This window comes from Wickerhamomyces anomalus, assembly GCF_001661255.1.
Source record: "Wickerhamomyces anomalus NRRL Y-366-8 unplaced genomic scaffold WICANscaffold_3, whole genome shotgun sequence".
NCBI classification, from domain to species: Eukaryota; Fungi; Ascomycota; class Saccharomycetes; order Phaffomycetales; family Wickerhamomycetaceae; genus Hansenula; species Hansenula anomala.
This window is the reverse complement of record NW_017567112.1, coordinates 1,127,635-1,152,070: the sequence shown is the minus strand read 5'-3', so window position 1 is coordinate 1,152,070 and position 24,436 is coordinate 1,127,635. Positions and strand designations below refer to the sequence as shown.

The window sequence follows — 24,436 nt, the reverse complement described above, 5'->3', positions numbered from 1 at the left end:
GTGACTGGCACGTGATGAGAGACGAGATAAATGCTGAATCTGGTTATTTTGGGGTTGAAGAGTTTGGAAAAAGGAAATATCCAATATAATCAATACTAGTAACTTGACTTCCATGGTTAAAAATATACTTTCCCTAACATTATTCCCTCAATAAACTCATATTTCATAATTTCAATGACTAGTCTATTACATAATGTCCCTGGTACGCGCAGCACAGCACCCAAAAAACTCCTTTTTTTCAACATTTTCAATTTCAATTTCCATTTCAAATCAGTTACGTTGACCCTTTTACGATACTCTTTTATCACAACAGCCCTTCCCCTTTCCCTTTTAACTGCCTTCAAAATAGTCAGAGATCCTTTTTTGTGTTCGTTACTAGCTCAAACTAATCAAATCATATCCAAGTTATGGGAAACAGCCCGTCAAAGAATGCCAGCCCCAATGCCCACGCGATCTCAAGCTTAAATGGTTCAACAACAACTACAACTACAACTTCAACCACAGGTGGTGAACCTGTTGAACCAGATGATAGGAAGTTTTCTTCCTCAAATAATCATAATAAAGCAAGTTATAACAAACGAAATGTTGCTACAAATAATGGGTTAAAAACTCAAAGTTATAACAAAAATAAATTACAAAAAAAAAAACTAGTAAAAGTCCAAAAAAATTTACTTATTTTAATGAATTCAATAATAGTTCTGATGATACCATTAGCGATGAGAATGTTAGTCCCTTCGAGATGGAGATTAACTTATCAATGGCTAAAGCGTTAAAACAAAATTCTCCAATTTTGAATGCTGGTGGTGGTGGTGGCGAAAATGAAGAGGAGGAAGAAGAAATTGGTGGTGTTGGTAGTAGTAGTACAGGTAATGGAAGTACAGGTACAGATGAAGTCTCGAGCTCTTTTAGTGATTTATTCACTATTGATTCTTCAATTTCAAGTTCATTATCAACAACTCCACCTGTTTTTTCAAATTTACCTCCAATTTTAGAAGAACCAAAAATTAAAAATTTTACCAGGAAACCAAAATTAGGACCAAATGATATTGATATTGATTCGATTATTGAGAAATTATTAACAATGTCATCATCTTCAACTAATTCAAGTCCTGTTCTGAGAGCTAAGAACAGTGCTGGTAATAGTAATAACAAGGATGAATTCTTCATTAAACCTTATGAAATTGCAATAATTTGTGCAAAAGCTCGTGAAGTGTTTTTAAACCAACCAAGTTTATTAAGATTGAGTGCACCTGTTAAAGTTGTTGGTGATATTCATGGACAATTTAATGATTTGTTGAGAATTTTAAAATTGAGTGGATTACCTCCAAATTCAAATTATTTATTCCTTGGTGATTATGTTGATAGAGGTAAACAATCTTTGGAAACAATCTTGTTGTTGTTTTGTTTCAAGATTAAGTATCCTGAAAATTTCTTCATGTTGAGAGGTAATCATGAATCTGCAAATATTACCAAGATTTATGGATTTTATGATGAATGTAAAAGAAGATTAAATTTGAAAAGTTGGAAAAATTTCGTTGATGTTTTCAATACTTTACCAATTGCTGCATTGATTAATGACAAGATTTTTTGTATTCATGGTGGGTTATCACCTCATTTAACAAATTTAAAACAAATTGAAGATTTGAAAAGACCAACAGATATCCCAGAAACTGGATTATTGGCTGATTTATTATGGTCAGATCCAGATCCAAACGTTACCGAATGGAGTGAAAATGATCGTGGTGTTTCATACTGTTTTGGTAAAAAAATTGTGGATAATTTCTGTAAGAAGTTTAAATTTGATTTAATCATTAGAGGTCATATGGTTGTGGAGGATGGTTATGAATTCTTTGCAAGAAAGAAATTCGTCACTATTTTCTCTGCTCCTAATTATTGTGGAGAATTTAATAATTGGGGTGCAGTTATGAGTGTTGATCAGAAGTTGATGTGTAGTTTTGAATTATTAAAACCAAGTAAAAATAAGTGATGGGAGGTATTTTTTTTTGTTTCATTTTAATGAATAATGAAACTAGAATATGGGAATGGGTTAATTTTTTATATAAATATGTATATTGGTGTTGTTTTTTAGGTTTTTTTTATCTTTTATCTTGAATATAATCTTTTTTAATTTTGAACATGACCAGTAGTTACCGCATTGGGAAGTCAACCTTTTTTCTTTTTCGAAAAGCAGCCATTTTCGAAAGAAAATAAAAACAAAAAAAAACGAGAAGTGAAAAAGCAGACGAGGACAATACGTTTGTAGGGTATTTCTATACTATTACATTCATTAAACAAGAGAGAAGAAAGAAAGAGATTCCGTATTGGAAGAATAGGCGTTGGTGATATTGAAAGAACCAGTACAAGAGAATTTGAATAACAAACAGCTGGAAAGTGTAAAACAAGTGTGTGATTCATAGTGGCTGACTAGGTTTAATCCCCATTTTTCATCAAGGAACAGCACGAGAACCAACAAAGGATAAAGCTACAAGACCAGAAGACTATGGAAGCTAGCATGGATAGCGAGACGCCTTCCATCTGGGACATCTACTCTGCTGCAAAGAGACTGCTGGTGCTACAGCCTAGAATTGAAAATAGATCATTAAGAGAAAGTTGCAAAAACATACAATATATCAATAATACCACTACCACCAAGGACCTTGATGTCAGTTCTATTGATTCATCAAGTCCATTGAGTATAGATTCAAATAAGCAAAGCGTTGATAGCGTTTCAAGTGCCGGCACTACCGTGATGTCATCTTCAACTGTTTCGAATGCTAATATAGCTAAACTCAAGGATAATAATGGTCAATTTGATAAATTTAAAGATCCAATTATGAATGGTGCAGGTGATGGTGAAATTAATATGGCTTGGGATTTTAATATTGATGAAGTTGCAATCCCACCTTTCAAAGAATTGAAGAGGGAGGAAAAATCAAATTCCACTTCAATGCCAATTTCAATGCCATTACCTCCTCAACAATTTCAAAGAACAATGTCAAGTTCAAGTGTTTCATCCTCAACATCTATTCCATCTGCTTTAACTAAGAAGAAACCTGTGGCTACTAGTTCAAATGGTGTCAATACGGAATGTTTTAATTGTCATACTCAAAAGACTCCATTATGGAGAAGAGATCCAAATGGTAATACACTTTGTAATGCTTGTGGGTTATTTCAAAAATTACATGGTACAATGAGACCATTATCATTAAAGACAGATGTTATCAAAAAGAGAAACTCAAGACGTTCTTCAGTTAATGGTGAAGGCGTTGGTAATAATACTTCTACAAATAATAAAAAATTGATTAATTCTTTGGAGAAATCAATCAATATGACTTCAACTTCATTACCATCTAAGAATGATGTTCGTTATAAAAATGTTCCAATTTTACCAAAACCTATAACAAGTTCAATACCGACAACCATTACAACAAATCAACAAAGAAAACGGAAAAGTATTACAAAGAGCTCAAATCAAACAAATATCGCATCATCACCATTTGATTATTATTCCAATAGTCCTTCAAATTTCATCAATACACCATCTCCAATAACTAATCCATCACCTGCATCACCTTCATATTCTTCAGAATATATTTCATTCTTATCTGCATCAACACCAGCATCAACAACAACAACATCTGCATCACAGTCTGCTATCCCATTCAATGCCTCATCCACTAATTTAACACATAGTTTTAATTCTAAAAGAATTCCTCAACAATTTCAAAAATCTTCAAATTTATCCAAACAGATCCATCAGCAACAACAACAGCAGCAGCAGCAACAGATTTTCAAGACTCAAGAATTTGATCATCAACAATTCTTGAATCCAAATAGTTTAATGTTGAGCGGTGGTGGTGATGGTCATGAAAATGGTGATGGAGATGTCGAGATGGGGAATGTTGATTTAGATTGGTTGAAATTTGATGTATGAGAATGAATTAATGATGTCTAATGAATTGTGATTTTATAAATGGTTGTGATTAAAAGGTAATGTGGACAATTTGAAAAGGGTAAATTTTGTGATATTTTTAATGGATTATGACTTCAGTATGAGTAAAGTTTCTATATATACAAATACATAAAGAGGTTAAATTGTGGGTTGGGATGTAGCTACAATGATGATTTTGGCAATAAAGTCGTTATATCTCTGAAGGAATGTAATATCAAATCACAAGTAAATTCATAAATAAATAAAAGGTCATAAATAAATAAATAAGTTAGCAGCCATCATTTTGAAGTATCAACAACATATCTTCCCAAAATCTTTCCTTGTTCCATCAATTCATAAACTTTTGGTAATTCAGATAATCCAACAACCTTTATTGGAGAATGAACCAAACCTCTGGTGAAGAATTCAATAGCTTCTCTTGAATCAGCTCTATTACCGACATAAGAACCTTTAATAGAGATTGATTTAACAACATGAGAGAACACATCTGAATGAATAACAGATTTTGGAGGTAATCCAACCAAAACAACAGAACCAGTTGGTCTAACATATTGAGTTGATTGAGAAATCGCAGCATCGGAAACTGAAACGTTAATAACACCTTGAGGACCACCTTTTGTCTTTTCTTGAATCTCTTCAACAACATTCTTGGAAGCTTTAAAATCAACATATTCTTCAGCACCTAAAGATTTGGCCAATTCACCTTTATCAGCACCAACATCAATACCCAAGACTCTATACCCCATAGCCTTAGCATATTGGACAGCTAATGAACCTAAACCACCACCTGCACCTGAAATGGCAACCCAATCACCAGCTTTCAAGTTTGCAGTCTTCAAAGCCTTATAAACAGTGATACCAGCACATAAAATTGGTGAAATTTGAGCCAAATCAGTCCCTTTAGGGATTTGAGCAGCTTGCACAGCATCAGCAGTGGCATATTGTTGGAAGGACCCATCATGAGTATAACCTGATAAATCAGCTTTTGCACAATTTGACTCAAATGCATTTTGACAATATTCACAAGTCATACATGAACCATTCAACCATTTGATACCAGCATAATCACCAATTTCGAAATTTTTAACTTGATCACCTTTAGCCACAACGATACCTGCACCTTCATGACCTCCAACTAGTGGTAATTTCGTTGGTAATGGCCAATCACCTTTCCATGCATGTAAATCGGTGTGACAAACACCAGAGTATTTAACATTGACCAAGATTTCATTTGGTTTTGGTTTTGGAACTGGGATATCTTTATATTCTAATGGACCACCATTTGTTTCAAAGACAATGGCTTTTTGAGTGGTTGGGATAGAAGTTGTTGCTAAACCTCTTAGGGCTTGATATCTTAAAAGAGTAGGATTGGAATTGAATCTAAAAGTTTTGAGCATCTTGTGAATAGGATGGTTTGAAATGAGTTAATTAGAGAATTGAGCATGAATCATGATATTTTACTCCTTTTATATACTACAAGATCATATAAGCCTACTGAAGCTATGATTCTTGAGTTATTTTAAAAGAGAGCTCCTCATTGTTGATGATGCCAAAGGATCACTGGCTGCCTTGTAGCCCTGTACCATACTCTGGAGCACAAGGATCAAATATATTAAGAGGGTATTTAAATCAATCACCTGTCCCTGGTGATACTCCACTTGTGAAAATAACAGTACTGGACTAGAACGCTCAGAAACACCGTATAATTAATTTTGTTGGATTGATATTATCAAGTCCAATTGGTCACGATTAACGGATATTTACATGGAGTTTTCGACAAGTTTACCCTTGATTCTAGTACAGCTCTTTGATTACATTTCAATTGATCCAACAAAGTCAATTGTAGCTTATTACTGGGTGAATGGAGCCCTTACTCCAACAGTCATTAGCTGATCATGTTACAAAAACAAAGGCATCTCCTAACTTTTATTCGTGTACAATTGTTGAACTCAAGTGCCCCATATTTCAATCGAAAACAGGCTTAAAAAAATTCTCGGAGTTTGTGAAAGGGCGCTTGTGCCCAGAGATTATGTAAGAATAACGTAATATTCTCGTTTTGACACATAATCACATAATCTTAAAGAAAGAAAGCTTAAAGTGATTAATACAGACCAGATTTGAAAGACCTTTTGATATAATCTCTATCTCCAGTCAGTAATGTTTAAAAGTGGAGTTAGAATCACCAAGTATCACCAAAGGTTATACGCTCATGGGCGGCTCTCCATACAATTACAAAGAAAGTATCTTTTGAATACACCAGCTAGTGGCTCATGTGCTTTATTCAGCTCTTCACAAACTAATGTTGGAAACTCTCAAGCTAGCACCAGCTATAATACTGGCAGATCAGAGAGTCTTGGTGATAATACAGATAGCCAGCTGCTAGAATTAGATCCTCCATTCTTGCATTATAATGAGTTTTTACAAACTGATGAACACGGTATAACAACACTTGAAACTTTTAGTGAATATTTTGATCTGACATTTGGCCTTTTTAGAATTGGTTTCAAGGAAAAAATTCCAGTAGAACTAATTCCAAAGATCCTTATGAGCTCACCAAGTCCAGCCAGTGGTTATTGGAAGTTTCCCAAACCTGTTCAAGGTAAAAAAGAACATCATGCTTCTCTAGTGCTGCCTAAAAGATTCAGACGTATCAACCAGATTGAGATTGAAGAATTTGACCAAAGGGAAATTGAAAGAGGAATTTCAAAAGAGTTTAACAAGTTGAATGAATTCTTTAATATTAAATGCTCAATTATGACAAAACAAAAAGTATTTCAAGTTCTTTCCAACATAGCTGATGCAAATGTTTCTCATCTAATAGATGGACCAGAGAGTGAAAGTGGCATCAAAACCATGTGCTTGAAATATATCTTTGGGCCTGTTCTCCAAATTATAAACCTAATTAATAGGCCCTCAATACTTCTTAAATTAACAGAACAAGAACCTACTTGTCACAAGAGAGCTGACTTAACTATAAAAAATTGTGGAAGTGGGTCATCTTGCATCCTGGAGTTCGAAAGGAGTCTACCAAGTGTTCATGATATTCGAAAGATGGAGCCGACAGAAATATTAGAGATAGAAGGTTTTGAACAAACAATACAATCAATAATTAGTTCCAACACCACACTTGGTATATTAACAAGCTATAAAACTACAATAATCATTGAAATGGATTGGGATAAGTGCTGGTTTGACCATGATACTTGTAAATTAAAGTTAAGAATGCTTTCTATTGATAATGACCAACCGCTCATGACTTTGAAAGGTATACTTATTTACTTTCTATCAAAACATTTGGTATATAATTCAAGTGCTGAGAAGAAGAGAAAGTTGCGAGATTTAGTAGAATGGGCAAGAAGAGAACACATATTGAATTTGAGTTATGAAGAACGGCAGAAGCATTATCATGAACTTTGTGAGTCTTTTGTAAGTGAATGTTCACCAAAAGAGATGATAAATATTGAGCTAAACTTTCAAGAGGATCAATCATTGAAATTTATGGAAAGTGATATATCAGATATGGAAAAAGAATTGAACTTTTTTCAATTGCAAAAGAGACATTTCCCTAAAGATTTGATGGATGTTAATGACAAAGGTGATGACTTAGTCTTTGTGAAATTATTCAACCCAATATCATTCCCGCTAGGTGAAGATGCATTCGAGAATCAAGCCATATTGGAAGAAAAATATTCATATGAACTCTACCAGTTGAAGCAATTACAGGAGACTGAATCTCGAAAGCAGTTAAGTCTGAGTAACTTTAAGCTCTGGAAAAGTGGCTTTGTCCAGATCAGAAATGAAAAATCACAATTGTTATGTGTGGGTGAAATGATGGCTTTTGTACATAAAGGTTCTGATATTGAGAATTCGAAGCCTTTACCACTCATGACCAAATCAGATATGCTGAGTCAAGCTTTGGGAAAATTAGAGAGATATCATCAAGAAGGGTTTGGATTGGGTGAATACCTCGAGGTTGAGCCAATAGTTGCCCTTCATAATGGTGAAATTTCGCTATTGGGTTCTAAAAATTACAAAGGTGAGGTTCCATATGACAGAAGAATTTTTGAGAGACAAGTTTTGAAGCAATGTATTGATGATGGAGAGATACTTGAGCTGTGAAGTATGGGAAAAATGTTTCATTAATGGAAAGAAACTAAATTGTATTGTGTTTAATCAATTTATTTTAAAACTTTGTATTGTTTGTACTTAGTCTATCGATATCTCTATCACTTTTCAGAAATCCAATTCAAATAGTTTGGTACATCCATAGCCACGTTTTTACTAATCATTGCATTTTGAACCCATTTAGGAACATTACCACCAGCATCACTGCATGTACACATTCTCCAGTTCCATGTCCCTTTAGTTTCATCTAATTCGATTCTTTCAATACTTGAATAAACACCCTGAACGTTTTCATGAACTTCACCAGAGTTATCAGCAACAACACTAATAACAAATGCTTTTGTTGGATAAGTTTCACTAGGTGGGACTATCAAGATAAATTCATTAAATTGTCTTGTCTTCAATGGTGCACCCAATTCATATTCAGTTATTACTGAATACCAATTCTTCAAATGATCCTGGTTAGAATATTCTGGGTAGTTCTCAAGTGGGACTTTTTTCCATTTATTTAAAACTTCAATATATTCCATTTCATATTCTGTATGCTTGTATAAATCATTAATCACATATCCGTTCCCATGATGTTCACAACCTAAAAGGTACCCTATAACTTTATCAAATGGATATTTTGTATTGTCATGAGTACTAACTCTACTGACCCATTGTTCTTTAGCTATTTTGGTATGATAAGTTCTTACAGATTCTTTTGAACCATCTTTCAAAGTATAATAATATTCTTTATTCTTTGACCATTTTGACGTGATTGATTCAACCAATTCATCAGCTTGTTTAACGAATTGATCAGTATCTTTGGGAAGTGATTCCAGGGTATGAGCTTTAGTGTTGAATTCAAAGGACATGATGCTGAACTATATGGTGAAAGATCAATGCAATGTTGTTGTTTACGCTTTAATTGTTTATGGTTCATCTTTTCAGTGCATTCGTATTCCGGGGATTTGAAAATCGGATTATACCCTTTGTGGAACTGGTGTAAACGTATAACCGTTGGGTTTTTTTTAGTGTCATAATGGAATTGGCGAATTTGAGTAGAAATCATGAAAGAATCTGTTGTTCATGGTTGAAATTGGGAAGAGAATGTGATTAAATGGACTCCACTTGGAGCCAGTTCATCATCACCAAGTTTTAGCCTCCTTGGAACTGGCTTTCCAGCCCTTCCTTCTCTACTATTAGCACTACTGCTCCACGTGATATAGCAAGCCTTTTCACCCTGAACAACACAGTTTAACCATTCAAATAAAGTGGTTACACGGTTATCATGGCTCTATGAACTCGTTCTCATAGTCTGAATTGAATCTATTTCATATTAAATCGTAGTCATCACCATTCCCTCTGCCTGCCCACTGTCCTCCGAAGAGACCACCCAGCCTAGCCCAACAGGCCCCCCAACAGACCGCAGGCAGACCACCTGCCTAAGCTCTGCCTAGAGACGTCCGCCTGGCTCCAGGGAAATCCACACTCCGGGCAACACCCGGTTGGAAGTCTCCCGGCAATTGAAGAAGAAAAAAAGTCTTCGTCGCGAAGCAGCGTATAAAAGTTTCGATTTCGCCACAAGGTGTTGATTTGCTCTTTAATTAACCCAATTCAATTCCATCATAATTCAATTCAATTGCAAAGATGACTTCGAATATTGAACAATTAGCCATCAACACCATCAAACTATTGTCTGTTGACCAAGTTTCAAAAGCCAACTCTGGTCATCCAGGTGCTCCTTTAGGTTTAGCTCCTTTAGCTCACATCATTTGGAAACAAATGAAATTCAACCCAAAAAACCCAGAATGGATTAACAAGGATAGATTTGTCTTATCAAATGGTCACTCTGTTGCCTTATTATACTCTTTGTTACATTTGTTTGGTTACGAATTAACAATTGATGATTTGAAAAACTTCAGACAATTGGGTTCAAAAACTCCTGGTCATCCAGAATCTGAAACTCCAGGTATTGAAGTCACTACTGGTCCTTTAGGTCAAGGTATCTCAAACGCTGTTGGTTTAGCCATTGCTCAAAAAAACTTTGCTGCTAGATACAACAAACCAGATTTCCCAATTTCTGATTCTTATGTCTATTCAATCTTGGGTGATGGTTGTTTACAAGAAGGTGTTTCTTCAGAAGCTTCTTCATTAGCTGGTCATTTGAAATTAAACAACTTGATTGCCTTTTATGATGATAACCATATCACCATTGATGGTGACACTAACGTCTCCTTTACTGAAGATGTTAACAAAAGATATGAAGCTTATGGTTGGAATGTTATCTGGGTTAAAAATGGTAACACTGATACTGATGCCATCACCAAAGCTTTAGAAGAAGCTAAAAAATCTGATAAACCAACTTTAATCAGAATCACTACAATCATTGGTTATGGTTCTTTACAACAAGGTACTCATTCAGTTCATGGTTCTCCATTAAAAGCTGATGATGTTAAACAATTGAAAGAACACTTGGGCTTCAACCCAGATGAAACTTTTGTTGTCCCACAAGAAGTTTATGATTACTACCATAAAGAAGTTACTGAAAGAAACCAAAAAATTGAAGAAGAATGGAATCAATTATTTGAATCTTATAAATCAAAATACCCAGAATTAGGTGAAGAATTATCAAGAAGATTAACTCAAAAATTACCAGCTAACTGGGAATCTAAATTACCAACTTATACTCCATCTGATAAAGCTTTAGCTTCAAGAAAATTATCAGAAATGCTTTTGGACTCAGTCTTTGATTCATTACCAGAATTAATTGGTGGTTCTGCCGATTTGACCGGTTCAAACTTGACCAGAGCTAAAGATTCTGTTGATTTCCAACCAGATGGCTCAGGTATTGGTGACTACAAAGGTCGTTACATCAGATATGGTGTCCGTGAACATGGTATGGGTGCTATTATGAATGGTATTGCTGCTTTCGGTGCCAACTACAAACCATACGGTGGTACTTTCTTGAACTTCGTTTCATATGCTGCTGGTGCCTTAAGATTATCTGCTTTATCTGGTCATCCAGTCATTTGGGTCGCTACCCATGATTCTATTGGTTTAGGTGAAGATGGTCCAACTCATCAACCTATTGAAACTTTAGCTCATTTCAGAGCTATTCCAAACTTGAAAGTTTGGAGACCAGCTGATGGTAATGAAGTTTCAGCTGCTTACAAAGTTGCCTTAGAACAAAACCATACTCCTTCAGTTATTGCTTTATCAAGACAAAACTTGCCACAATTGGAAGGTTCTTCAATTGAAAAAGCTGCTAAAGGTGGTTATGTCTTGCAAGATGTCGCTGAACCACAAGTTATCATTGTCTCAACCGGTTCTGAAGTTTCAATTTCTGTTGACGCTGCTAAATTATTAAAAGAACAAGGTGTTGCTGCTAGAGTTGTTTCATTACCAGATACCCATACTTTTGACAGACAACCAAAAGAATATCAATTATCTGTTTTCCCAGATGGTGTTCCAATCATGTCTGTTGAAGTTTTGGCCACTTCAGGTTGGGCTAAATACTCTCATGAACAATTTGGTATTGATAGATTCGGTGCTTCAGGTAAAGCTACTGATGTTTACAAATTCTTTGAATTTACTCCAGAAGGTATTGCAAAGAGAGCTGTCAAGACTGTTGATTTCTACAAAGGTTCAAAGATTGTCAGTCCATTGAACAAGGCTTTCTACTCAATCCACTACGAATAAATCATTTGATAAATTGGTAGAGTAATGAAGATTATATACGCTTTTTAAATTTTATAATATGAATACAATTTTGTTGGTTTTTTGGTTAAACTTTATCTTGTAGTTTTGTTAACTCATTTCTTTTTGGACATGAAAAAAAAAACGTCAGCGAGAAAAAAAAAATACTTGACACAATATGGATAACATCGAGATTTAAGAGCCTAAACAAGTTTTAACTCACCAATCCACCTTCTTTTCACACAATCACAATCGCCATTATGACTCAAGATAAGAAAATATCAGTTGCCTTTGTTTGTTTAGGTAACATCTGTCGTTCCCCAATGGCTGAAGCAATTTTTAAACACAAAGTGAAAACACTGGGTTTATCAGATCGTTTCAACAAAATAGATTCATTTGGTACAGGTGCTTATCATGTTGGCGATTCACCAGATTTCAGATCAAGAGAAACTTGTGAAAAACATGGTGTTCCAGTAGATCATTTTGCTCAACAGTTTAAAGCTAAACATTTTAATGAATTTGATTATGTGATTTGTATGGATGAATCAAATTTGTACAACCTTAATGAAAGAATAAGATCAAAGACTTCAACAAAGAACAAGGCTAGATTGTTCGGGGAATGGAATACTGGTAAAAAATTCAATCAAATCGTGGATGATCCTTATTATGGTGGTATTGATGGCTTTGAATATAATTTTCAACAATGTTCTTATTTCAGTGAAGAGTTTTTGAAAAGTGAATTATAGGGTGGGAAATACAAACTAGGTTTAAAAAAACTAGAATGTTCTATGTACTTAGAATGAATCTTTATAGATATTAATATACAAAATAGAGGCTTTGACCAAACTAGAAATTTGTTTCAAGTTGTACCTGCTCTGGATTAAATACATCCTCTTTACGACGAGGTAACCAAACACCATCATTATCAAAATATTTCCAAGCAATTTTCTTTTCAGAATGTATGATTTGATCATTAACAATATTTGGAGGCTGGATTTCTTCAACTTCTTGAAACCAATGTTTTGATAATTTATCAAATGCCCATCCTTTCTTTACCAATTCTCTTGCACTTAAAATTTGAATATATTGATTTTGTTCATAATAAAAATTATAAAACAAAGTACTTAGATCCAATTTCGATACTATTGAAGAATAGCTCAATTCAGGAAGCGGTTCTTGAGGATAATAAACTGATGTAGGATGTGGATTTAATGGTGAGTAAGTCTTTGGTTTATCAGCATCTAAAGAGTCTGGGCAGTTCAATAGTGAAGTTTCTAAAATTTTTGAAATCTCATCAAGCGGTGGAGGCTTTGAAATGTTTTGTTTGGATTTCTCAAATGATGGTATCAAATCTTGGAACCCACTTGGAATCAAAACTGGTGATTGTGTTGTCTCTCTACTTTGATCAGTAGTGATACTTGATGTTTTGGTTAATCCTGGTGGTGCAACCTGTGGTGAAGATGCAGCAGTTGATGAAATGTTATTATGATTAAAGTTGTTATTATTAGTATTATTATTCAATGCTGCATTAGATATAGGTGGTGTGCTGATTGATGGTGCTTGTGTGGCTATTGGTGTATTGTTATTTGATTGGACACCAGCTGATAATACTGACGAATACTTCAAATCTGTCTTTAAAGGTGTAACTGAAGGTTTCAAATTTGTTGTACTTGAAGTTGTTGATGGTTGAGGTAAACCCGGTGGTGGAAGCTTTGAGATTGTGTTGACAGAAGTTGAAGATGCACTAGCAGCAACATTTGTAGCTGATGGATGTGAACTGACTGAAGGTTTTTTCTGAGGTGATGGGTCCACTATAGGAGCTTCCTGTTCTATTTCATCTTCTGGAGCAGCTTGAGGATAGTCACCAACATGGCCATACATGTCTTCAATATCTTCTAATCCTAATTCATCGTAAATTCCTTCATCTTCTGCAAAATCAGCATCCTCATTGGATTCAACATAATACTTGATATCTTCTTGTAACCCATTAACTTGTTCACATTCAATATCATCATTAGCCAATAGTCTCAACATTTGTTCCATTTTCTCTTGATGCCAATGATTTCTAGAGATTTTCTTTGTCAACTCTTCAATTTCTTGTTGTTTAGCACCATCCAGTTTTTTACCCTTTTTCCCAGAACTTTGAATTTGATCAATTGTAGCTTCATGTTTCTCACATTGTCTTTCTAGTTCCTCCAACATTTGATGTAAAAAGTCAGATGACTCGTTCTTCTCTTTTTGCTTTGGATCAATTCTTTGCATACTTAATCCTTCTTTCGAGAAAGCTTTTGTCTTCATATCCTTCTCCACGGTCTTAAATCTCTCCATTGCGTTTTCAATCAATCTTCTATTCTCCAGTAAGTTCTTCTTGTCTTTAACTTCATTGCCACTTAACCAATTCTTTATTTGATCTCTTTGTCTTTGTAGTTTCTTGATTTCTCTCTTCAAATCACCTTCAATTTTCTCCTTTTGAGATTGACTTTCACAATTTTGTAGTTTATCATAGTAGCCATCAAATATCTCAAGACCTTCTTTCACTTTCTTGAAGACTTTGTCAATCTCTTGTAATAACTTTCTCTGAGACATGTTTTTAAATGATTAATTTGAAGTATTCTAAACCAACAAAACAACAACTTTTCACACTCCTAATTCAATTGTATCCAATGAAATTTTCAATATTTTGGTAAATCAGTATCAGATACTATAGTAGCAAGCAATAATTCCCACTTTCACTATTCAAAATTGATGGATTTTTAGCTGTTTTCTCTATTGTTCCCACGCCAACTTTGCAATTTGGTCGTTCGTCTTCACCAAAATTTTGGTCCATTCCAATTCCGACCAATTTGAAGTAATCCGGCTTTTTTTTTTTTTTTTTTTTTGGCGACGTCTGAATCAGTCATAATCAAAGTCATCATCACCGTGAAGATTTGATACTTTTTCACTATTTTCCATTCCTAAAGACCCAGATTTCTAGAGTTTGCAAACCAATAGAGGTAAGTTATAATTGCTCTCCTATTAGAATTGGTTAACGAGGCTACGATCATCTATAGGCCCAGGTACTCAATTCTAATGAGCTCTTTTTCCCCATGAATAATACCCTAACCTACTACTTGCAGACTTGAAAATGTCTTCAGATTTACAACATTGGGCTCAAATATTGAGTAGTCCTACTCTTTCAGTGCTACCACATGACTTCATTCGTCCTTCCAATAACAAAGTTATTGAAGCCAAACACAGCTTTTCAATTCCATCCAAAGAGTCATGGAATTCAATAATATCTCAAGTTCAAGGCTCGAATGAATTTATTGTTGGTTTATCTGTGTTTGCAGTCTTAATCTATAGATTAACAGGTGATGACGATATTGTTATCTCCACCGATTCTCCAAATGGAAAAGAATTCGTCATTAGAACCACTATCAGCCCAACCATTTCCTTCGTTGAATTGGTCAAACAAATTACTACCCTATACAATGATAACGTTAACAGAGCTGTTGATTATGATGAATTATCAGCTTTAATACAAAAAGAAAATGGCTTAGAAAACAAACCACAATTATTTAGACTAAGTTTCCAATATGGTAACCAACATCAACAACTTTCTGAATACGGTTCAATTAGAGACTTATCAGTTTTCGTTAATGATGATACTTATGACGTTTATTTCAATGCTCTTTTATACAAAGATGCTCGTCTATCCATCTTTGGAGAACAAGTGAATCAATTTTTTGATGCTATTGCTAAAAATTCTTCATTAGAAGTTACCAAAGTTAACTTGATCACTAAATCTCAAAAAGAATTCTTACCAGACCCAACAACAAACTTGGATTGGTCAGGGTATAGAGGTGCTATTCAAGACATTTTCCAAGAAAATGCTGGTAAATTCCCAGAAAGAACTTGTGTTGTGGAAACTCCAAGTTTCTTGACCCCAGAAAAACAATCACGAATCTTCACTTATAAACAAATTAATGAAGCTTCAAACATTGTCGGGAATTATTTGGTCAAAACCGGTATCAAAAGAGGTGATGTTGTCATGATTTACTCCTCAAGAGGTGTTGACTTGATGGTTTCAGTCTTGGGTGTCTTGAAAGCAGGTGCCACTTTCTCTGTCATTGATCCAGCCTATCCTCCAGCTCGTCAAAACATTTACTTACAAGTTGCTAAACCAAAAGGTTTGATTGTTATCAAGAAAGCTGGTATTTTAGATGAACTAGTGGAAAGTTATATTGAAAATGAACTAGATGTCATTTCACGTGTTCCTCAAATTGAATTACAAGATGATGGTTCAGTTCTTGGTGGTGTTGATATCAGTGGTAAAGATGTTTTAGCTGATTCTCCAGTAACTCCAACTGGTGTCTTGGTTGGTCCAGATTCTAACCCAACTTTATCATTCACTTCTGGTTCCGAAGGTTTACCAAAAGGTGTCTTGGGTAGACATTTTTCATTAGCTTACTATTTTGACTGGATGTCTAAAACTTTCAAATTGAATGAAAATGATAAATTCACCATGCTTTCAGGTATTGCACATGATCCTATTCAAAGAGATATGTTCACTCCTATCTTTTTGGGTGCTCAATTATTAGTCCCAACTGCTGATGATATTGGTACACCAGGTAAATTAGCTGAATGGATGGGCAAATATGGTGCCACTGTTACTCATTTGACACCAGCTATGGGTCAATTATTATCTGCTCAAGCTACTGCTGAAATTCCATCCTTACATCATGCTTTCTTTGTTGGTGATATCTTAACCAAGAGAGATTGTTTAAGATTACAAACTTTAGCTAAAAATGTTTTCATTGTCAATATGTATGGTACCACTGAAACTCAAAGAGCTGTTTCATACTTTGAAGTTGCTTCAAGAGAACATGATTCAACTTTCTTGGAATCACAAAAAGATGTCATGCCTGCAGGTAAAGGTATGCTGAACGTTCAATTATTAGTTGTCAACAGAAATGATAGATCCCAAACTTGTGGTGTTGGTGAAGTCGGTGAAATCTATGTTCGTGCTGCTGGTTTGGCCGAAGGTTATCGTGGTTTACCTGAATTAAATGAAGAAAAATTTGTTAAAAACTGGTATGTCGATCAACAAAAATGGGTTGATTTAGATAATAAATCTAGTAAAGATGAGCCTTGGAGACAATTCTGGAAAGGCCCAAGAGATAGATTATACAGAACTGGTGATTTAGGCCGTTATTTACCAGATGGTAATACCGAATGTTGTGGTAGAGCCGATGATCAAGTTAAAATTCGTGGTTTCCGTATTGAATTGGGTGAAATTGATACAAATATTTCTCAACATCCTCTTGTTCGTGAAAATATCACTTTGGTTCGTAAAGATAACAACAATGAACCAACTCTGATCTCATACATTGTTCCAAAAGTTGAATTGGAAGAATTGGAAAATTTCAAATCCTCTGTTGAAGATTTAGAAAAGAAAGATGATCAAGTTGTTTCTGGTTTAGTTGGTTACCGTTTATTGATCAAAGATATCAAAGAATTCTTGAAAAAGAGATTAGCTTCATATGCCATCCCAACAATCATTGTCCCATTCCATAAATTACCTTTGAATCCAAACGGTAAAGTTGATAAGCCAAAATTACCATTCCCAACTACTGCCCAATTAGAAGCTGTTGCTAAACACTCAAGTGCTGATCAAGATGATTCTCAGTTCAGTGAAACTGAAGCTAAGGTTCGGGATGTTTGGTTATCTGTGTTACCTCAACGTCCATCAACAATTTCACCTGAAGATTCATTTTTTGATCTAGGTGGTCACTCTATCTTGGCTACAAGAATGATTTTCGAATTAAGAAAACAACTAGTTATTGACTTACCATTAGGTACCATCTTCAAATTCCCAACCATTAAAGCTTTTGCAAAAGAGATTGAACGTGTTCAAAGTGGTGATGCTGTTGCTTTACCATCAACTTCTGGTGCTTCGCAAGATGAAACCACAGAGGTAACTAAAACTGCTGATTATTACAAAGATGCTCAAGAATTATCTGAAAAATCATTGAAATCTTCTTATAACTCAAAAACTGAAATCGGTAAAAATGATACCATCAATGTCTTTGTTACTGGTGCTACTGGTTTCTTGGGTTCATTCATTGTTTCTGATTTATTGAGTCGTGGTTCAAACATCAAAGTTTTCGCTCATGTTCGTGCTGCTGATGAAGCTAAAGGTTTCGAAAGAGTTAAAAAAGCCGGTGTCACTTATGGTAATTGGAAGGATTCTTTCGAATCATCACTTGAAGTTGTCTTGGGTGATTTATCTAAAGAGCAATTCGGTCTTGATAATGAAAAATGGAGCTATTTGACTGAAAATATCGATGTTATCATTCATAATGGTGCTTTAGTCCACTGGGTTTACCCATATGATAAATTACGTGATGCTAATGTCATTGGTACTGTTAACGTTTTGAACTTGGCTGCTACTGGTAAAGCTAAATACTTTTCATTTGTTTCTTCAACCTCTGCCTTAGATACTCAACATTTTGTTGAATTATCTGATAAATTAATTTCAGAAGGTAAAGCTGGTATTCCAGAAGCTGATGATTTACAAGGTTCTGCTTATGGTTTAGGATCCGGTTATGGTCAAAGTAAATGGGCTGCAGAATACATTATCCGTCGTGCTGGTGAACGTGGTTTGAAAGGTGCTATTATCAGACCTGGTTATGTTACTGGTGAAACTAATACTGGTTCATCAAACACTGATGATTTCTTGCTACGTATGTTGAAAGGTTGTGCTGAATTGGGTAAATATCCAAACATCAACAACACTATCAATATGGTTCCAGTTGATCATGTTGCAAGAGTTGTCGTTGCCTCTGCTCTACATCCACCAAAATCCGATGAATTGGCTGTTGTTCAAGTCACTGGTCATCCACGTATTACTTTTATTCAATTTGTTGGTGCTTTGAAAAAATTTGGCTATGAAATTGAATTAGAAGACTATGTTAGCTGGAAATCATCATTAGAGAATTTTGTTGTTGAAGGTACTAAAGAAAGTGCCCTATATCCATTATTGCATTTCGTTTTAGATGATTTACCACAAGACACTAAAGCTCCAGAATTAGATGATAGAAATGCTGTTGTTTCATTGAAAAAAGATGCTGAATGGACTGGTGTTGATGCTTCAACTGGTAGAGGTATTGATGAAGCACAGTTGAGCGTTTATGTTGCATATTTGATCAAGGTCGGATTTTTACCAAGACCAACAAGCATTGGGGAACCATTACCAGAAATCACCTTATCTCAAGAACAATTTGAATTGGTAACTTCAGGTGCCGGTTCTCGTGGTAGTTCAAACTAGAATGAGATGTGTTATGTAAATATTACTTAGAAAATTTGATTAGAGATGTTACGTTTTGATTTATTTTAGTAAACTACATTGTAGCACATAAAAACCAATTTTTCTTTCACTTTTAATCCTTTTACAATATAATTAACCTCTAAAAACTCAACACTAACCTTTTTTTTTGCCTTCTATAATGTTTTTTGTAAAATCAATTCATAAACAAGAATTGCAAATCATCAGGAGTCAATCTATTGATTGCAGCATCATCATGATTGATTGTTGCATGGATCATATTAGCCTTTTTATCCTGCAATTCAATAATTCTTGATTCAATACTATCCTCGATACAGAATCTAGTGATCTTCACAGGTCTGTATTGACCAATTCTATGCACTCTATCACCACTTTGCCATTCAACAGAAGGATTCCACCATGGGTCCATTAAAAACACTTGTGAAGCTTCACACAAGTTTAATGCAACACCACCCGCTTTCAAACTGACTAGGAACACCTCGACGTTCGTGTTTTCCATGAAGTGACGAATTGTATTATCTCTTTGAATAGGAGACATGGAACCTTGCAATTTCACAGTTTGAAAACCAGCTCTCTTCAATCTCCATTCAACTAGATCCAACATACTGGTGAATTGTGAAAAGACAATTGATTTGATTGTTTGTCTGTCACTTCTCAGCTTATAAAGCTCCTCAACTAATGCTTCAATTTTGGTTGATGATCTCCATTCACCACCCATATTAATTCTATTAACAATGGAACCTTTCTTGAAATCTTCATTGTTGACTTCAATAGCAGGAGCTGATAAATCAATACTCAAAGCAATATGACAAACTGGACATTCCAGCTTCTTCTCTTCACCACCAAAACTTTCCATATACTCTTTGATACACATACGACAAAATTTATGATGACACTTAGATTCAATTGGATCCTCTGCTTCATCATCACACAACTGACAAACAATAACACCATTCAATTTATCAACAGCTAAATCAGCATTATTCTTAACCCTTTTCAAAACCAAATCAGGGTGATCAGCTAATTGTCTCATTCTTGTAATCAATGTGAAAATATTAGCATAATTATTCAAAACAACACCTTCGGCAACGTATTCATTAAATTTTCTTTTAGAATCAGAGTACAAACTTTGATATAAATCTTTCTCTTCTTCATTGAAGAAATCTCTTCTAATTTCTTCCACACGAGGAGGAAGACCCAAATCATCAGCTCTTTCAACCTTGGTTCTTCTCAACATAATATTCTTCAATAAAGATTGAATATTACTGAAGGATACTTTACCCTCACCTTCAATACCAAACTTTTGAATATTTTTCAACATGAAATGGTTGAAGAAATTGGTATGTTGCATAGGAACGTGACCACATATATCACAATGTCTCCAGTCAGCAAACTTCCACTCTTTGGAACGACAAGGACATTTGGTACAGAAATAATTCCCAAAGGGTTCAATATCCAAAAACCTTATTAATGAGTACATTTCACCAATACGATTTTGTAATGGGGTACCTGATAAACACCATCTTTTATGTGTCATTAAATTATTAGCAGCCTTAGCAGTATTACTTTGACGATCCTTAATGTTATGAGCTTCATCCAAGATAACTCTGTAGAACTGAATAGCATGAAGAGGTGATTTTTCCTTAACTGTACCATTTTTTCTTTTGAACCCATACTGTTGCTTTCTGTAAACACTTTCTAAAACAGCATATGTTGTTAACAAAACATCAAACTTTTCCAAGTCTTCTTTGTCACCAGATCTATTAGCACCATGGAAAACACCAACACTCAAAGAATCACCAGCGTGTTGTTGGATCTCATTTTTCCATTGCATCAAGGCGACAGTAGGAGCAACAACCAAACTTGGTCTTTTAGTTTTATCGTGTAAGAATAAAGCGATAGTTTGAATAGTTTTACCCATACCCATTTCATCAGCCAAAATTCCACCATTATAAATACCTTCTTCCTGTTTAACCAACCAATTCAAACCTTCAAGTTGGAAAGGTAACAAAGTAATGCTCATACCATCTGGTTGTACAGCTCTCTCTGGTTTGATACGTTCTGCAATTTCCAAATTGGGGAAAACATCTTTCAAATCTGGATGCATCTCATATAACTTACCAGTCATTCTGGTATGATATGGAATCTTTGGTTTTTTAGCCTTTGGTTTCCTTGGAGTTTTTGCCTTTGGTTTTTTCTTCACTTCCTTGAGAGGTACATCAGAATCCTGATCAGCAACATTTTCATCTTTTAAATCCAAGTCTGATTCTTCTAATTCAAATGGCTCATTGAAAGAACCGTCACCTTTTCTAGATTTTCTTGATGAAACAGTTATAATATCATCTTCTTCATCGTCTTCATCTTCTTGGCCAACAAAGTTTTTATCGTCTTCATCATTATACTCATCATAGTCGTCATCCAACTCCTTGAGCTTTCTCTTTGCAGACTTTGAGCTGGTCCTAGAAACTCTCTTCTTTGGGGAAAACTCATCATTTGGTGGTGTTGTACCATTGCTGCTACTAGCTGCTGAGTTCTTATCACTTAGATCAAGTTTGCCATCGTCATCATCGTCAACGCCACTCAAATCTGATTCCACATAACTGGTAGCCCTAGTTGATCTTCTCGTTGGTCTTGAATTCTTGGTACCATTTACCTTCTTTTGGGTAGATTTTCTCTTTGATTTTGATGATTTTAGGTCTGGATCATCTTTTATGAATCCACCTGCAAGTGGCACATCTTCACTCTCAGTATCTGAATCTGACACAACTGCTTTACGAGGCATCTGACTTATGATCTTATTCTAGCTCCTATCCAAAGACTCTGTATAGCAATATAAACCAGCCAACCAACTAGCTAGCCAACTTTATATCCAACCTCGACTGAAGTTATATGCAAGGAAGCTGAAAAATGTTTCCTATCAAACTGATAAAAACGTTGCGAAAAATCAACAAACGCGTTCGCGAAACCTAATTTATTCCTGATTGGGTAAACTTCCATATTGGGATGGTATTTCCGAGATTACAAATTTTACTCGAAATTACCGGCGATTTTCAGGTATTGGCCGCGTAAAACAACAATAACATCTTTTTAACACCTTGAGCTGGCAAATTTTGGTCTGACTGATTCATCAGTGCTGAATGATTTAAATAGGGTTTGTTTTATCTTATCGGATCTATCATCAAAGCAGAAGAGAAGATGGAGTTTCCAGCTGGTCAATATAACCATCAACCAAGTAAAATGTCTTCAGAAGATGAAGCTACCAGACCCAAAAAAAGACAAAGAATGTCAGTTGTGTGCTTGAATTGTAAGGCCAGAAAGATCAAATGTGACAAGAAGAGGCCAAGCTGTACCAATTGTGTCAAGTGCAACGTTGGCCACCTTTGTCGGTATGAAGCTCCTCATTGGGTCAACAGAGTGATCAATACTGAAGGTCAATCAAAGCTAGATAATGGAGAAAAAGAGTTGTTACCCCAGGTTCTTACTGGGCCTAATTCTGGTGGTAATGAAGCTGCATTGCAAGAAGAAGTCAAGAGGCTAAGAAACCGGTTAGAATCCATCGAAAACTCTTTGGTTCAGTCACCAGATTCTTCGTCCCAAAAAAGCATCAAAAGAGAGTATGAAGATGATATCATTGACTTTTATGGGGCCTACAATAGTTTGACAATAAAGAGATCGGGAATGCTAGATCACAAACCTTTGTCTTCTTCGGCCATTACAAAGAAAGATCATTTTTTATCATTGGTCTCGGGCTATATGTTCCTATGTAACTTTTTAAAAGGTGCAACTTGTAAGAAACAAAAAGTTAAAATGGATAAAAGATTGGACAACTCTCTTTTAATGTGTCTTGAGCTATTAGGTGAAAGGCAATCTCCTCACTTGGAGGATATAATCTCAAGATTCGGAAAAGAAAGATTCAACTCTGATCAGGATAACAAAAGTGCTTTATTTCCATTGACATCTCTAACAAATATTTCAAAACCCTTATATATTGATGAGTTACGTTCTGATATTGAGAAAATGCTTCCACCGAAATCAATCATTGAGTCGTATTTGGACAGGTTTTTCAAATACATCTACCCTTTCTTTCCTGCCGTTGATGAAAAGTTTTATAGGGCTAGAATTGAAAAGTTTATAATGCAAGAAGATCAAAACAGTCCAGCAGTCAAATTGGTGTTTGAAGATAAGTTTGATTTTGCATTTTTGGCAACTTTGTTGATTTTCTTAAGATTTGCTTATATTTCAATTGACCCTACAACAAGTACAGAAGATGTCTCAGAATTATTGAAGTATCCAATCCCAGGAACTTTTATAACTGCTGCACAAACTGCACTTTCACAATTCAAAATCATGAGAAAGACAAAACTTCACATTGTCCAAGCACTTTTCTATTTGAAAGTGTATCTCACATATGCTCCTGAAGATGGTGATGGTAAGGAATTAAATCAATCTCAAATTCTTTCGGGTACAATTATACAATCTGCGTTTACAATGGGGTTGAATAGAGATGCTGCAAAATACTCACATCTGAGCAACTTCCAAGGTTATGTGAATCTTTGGAGAAAACTCTGGTTATCAATTTTGTCAATGGATAGAGTTGGTTCTGTACTTTCCGGTCAATCTTGTGTCATTCAAAATGTCAATTCATATGAGATCATGTTCCCAGAACCTTTGGATCAAGATAGTCCAATGGAGCCAATAATTGTGGAGGAATTGGAAAAACAACAAAGATTGAATCAACTATTGCTAGAAATTTCAAACTTGGTTAACAATATAGGTGTTCCAACGAGAGTATCTGATGTTCTTGCAGTGGTGAAGCAAATGCATTCATATGTTACAATAAACCACTCACTCAATAAGCTGATTCCTCTTACAAAAGATAATCAAGATGAAGCAAACTATAAGAACACACTTTCTGTGAAACAGAACATCATTACAAGATCCATTTCTTTACTCATTTATCAAAGTTTAGCACTACATTATGAATCGAAGGAGCATTATAACCTCATTAAATACCAACATTTCCAATCGTTAGTGGTTGAAACAGCAATTGAATTGTCGAATATCCTTTCAAATTATTTAGGAGATGACTACAATGATTTCATTGATCCAAATTATCGTTTTTACCTCAACATATTGGTTGAAAATGCTACTTCAAGAGTCACAAATGCTTTCATTGCCATCCTTTCAAGATTGCTCCATGCTAAAGATATGTTAATAGAAGCCTTCAGTACAAATGATACCATGATGATTCGCTCTATTAATGACCTAACAAGTCTCATTTTCAGAGTTGCCAATGGAATTAATACTTCGTCTCAAAGAAAATTGGGCAAAACATATTATCCCGCTTT

At 35.0% G+C, this 24,436-nt stretch overlaps 11 protein-coding genes across 11 annotated transcripts; 7 read left to right on the top strand and 4 right to left on the bottom strand.

Moving 5' to 3' along the window:
* Positions 1 to 286: 286 nt before the first annotated feature.
* Positions 287 to 2,075, top strand: WICANDRAFT_92158 (uncharacterized protein). The gene has a single exon (XM_019186348.1). The coding sequence runs from the start codon at positions 758 to 760 to the stop codon at positions 1,985 to 1,987; it is 1,230 nt and encodes a 409-aa protein (XP_019039258.1). The 5' UTR covers positions 287 to 757; the 3' UTR covers positions 1,988 to 2,075.
* Positions 2,076 to 3,088: 1,013 nt separating this feature from the next.
* On the top strand, positions 3,089 to 3,289 carry WICANDRAFT_16044 (GATA-type transcription factor; the record flags this gene model as incomplete). Its single annotated transcript, XM_019180673.1, has 1 exon — positions 3,089 to 3,289. A coding segment is annotated over one exon (201 nt), but the record flags the coding sequence as incomplete, so codon positions are not given.
* Positions 3,290 to 4,230: 941 nt separating this feature from the next.
* Positions 4,231 to 5,349, bottom strand: WICANDRAFT_30689 (zinc-dependent alcohol dehydrogenase; the record flags this gene model as incomplete). The annotated part of the gene is made up of 1 exon (XM_019181753.1): positions 4,231 to 5,349. The coding sequence occupies one exon, from the start codon at positions 5,347 to 5,349 to the stop codon at positions 4,231 to 4,233; it is 1,119 nt and encodes a 372-aa protein (XP_019039256.1).
* A 760-nt stretch (positions 5,350 to 6,109) lies between these two features.
* Positions 6,110 to 8,071, top strand: WICANDRAFT_78670 (uncharacterized protein; the record flags this gene model as incomplete). Its single annotated transcript, XM_019184770.1, has 1 exon — positions 6,110 to 8,071. One exon carries the CDS (start codon positions 6,110 to 6,112, stop codon positions 8,069 to 8,071), a length of 1,962 nt encoding a protein of 653 aa, XP_019039255.1.
* Positions 8,072 to 8,178: 107 nt separating this feature from the next.
* On the bottom strand, positions 8,179 to 8,937 carry WICANDRAFT_62615 (uncharacterized protein; the record flags this gene model as incomplete). Its single annotated transcript, XM_019183404.1, has 1 exon — positions 8,179 to 8,937. One exon carries the CDS (start codon positions 8,935 to 8,937, stop codon positions 8,179 to 8,181), a length of 759 nt encoding a protein of 252 aa, XP_019039254.1.
* A 775-nt stretch (positions 8,938 to 9,712) lies between these two features.
* TKL1 (transketolase TKL1) lies at positions 9,713 to 11,764 on the top strand (the record flags this gene model as incomplete). The annotated part of the gene is made up of 1 exon (XM_019185635.1): positions 9,713 to 11,764. One exon carries the CDS (start codon positions 9,713 to 9,715, stop codon positions 11,762 to 11,764), a length of 2,052 nt encoding a protein of 683 aa, XP_019039253.1.
* A 257-nt stretch (positions 11,765 to 12,021) lies between these two features.
* Positions 12,022 to 12,507, top strand: LTP1 (tyrosine protein phosphatase LTP1; the record flags this gene model as incomplete). Its single annotated transcript, XM_019181837.1, has 1 exon — positions 12,022 to 12,507. One exon carries the CDS (start codon positions 12,022 to 12,024, stop codon positions 12,505 to 12,507), a length of 486 nt encoding a protein of 161 aa, XP_019039252.1.
* Positions 12,508 to 12,607: 100 nt separating this feature from the next.
* On the bottom strand, positions 12,608 to 14,347 carry WICANDRAFT_78666 (CCR4-NOT core subunit NOT5; the record flags this gene model as incomplete). The annotated part of the gene is made up of 1 exon (XM_019184769.1): positions 12,608 to 14,347. The coding sequence occupies one exon, from the start codon at positions 14,345 to 14,347 to the stop codon at positions 12,608 to 12,610; it is 1,740 nt and encodes a 579-aa protein (XP_019039251.1).
* A 389-nt stretch (positions 14,348 to 14,736) lies between these two features.
* Positions 14,737 to 19,115, top strand: LYS2 (L-aminoadipate-semialdehyde dehydrogenase). The gene has a single exon (XM_019182719.1). The coding sequence runs from the start codon at positions 14,886 to 14,888 to the stop codon at positions 19,068 to 19,070; it is 4,185 nt and encodes a 1,394-aa protein (XP_019039250.1). The 5' UTR covers positions 14,737 to 14,885; the 3' UTR covers positions 19,071 to 19,115.
* Positions 19,116 to 19,263: 148 nt separating this feature from the next.
* RAD16 (DNA repair protein RAD16) lies at positions 19,264 to 22,015 on the bottom strand (the record flags this gene model as incomplete). Its single annotated transcript, XM_019182718.1, has 2 exons — positions 21,742 to 22,015; positions 19,264 to 21,621 (listed from the first exon to the last, which is right to left on the bottom strand). The coding sequence occupies exons 1-2, from the start codon at positions 21,868 to 21,870 to the stop codon at positions 19,264 to 19,266; spliced, it is 2,487 nt and encodes an 828-aa protein (XP_019039249.1). The 5' UTR covers positions 21,871 to 22,015.
* A 214-nt stretch (positions 22,016 to 22,229) lies between these two features.
* On the top strand, positions 22,230 to 23,265 carry WICANDRAFT_92138 (Zn(II)2Cys6 transcription factor domain-containing protein; the record flags this gene model as incomplete). The annotated part of the gene is made up of 1 exon (XM_019186347.1): positions 22,230 to 23,265. A coding segment is annotated over exon 1 (538 nt), but the record flags the coding sequence as incomplete, so codon positions are not given.
* Positions 23,266 to 24,436: the final 1,171 nt, after the last annotated feature.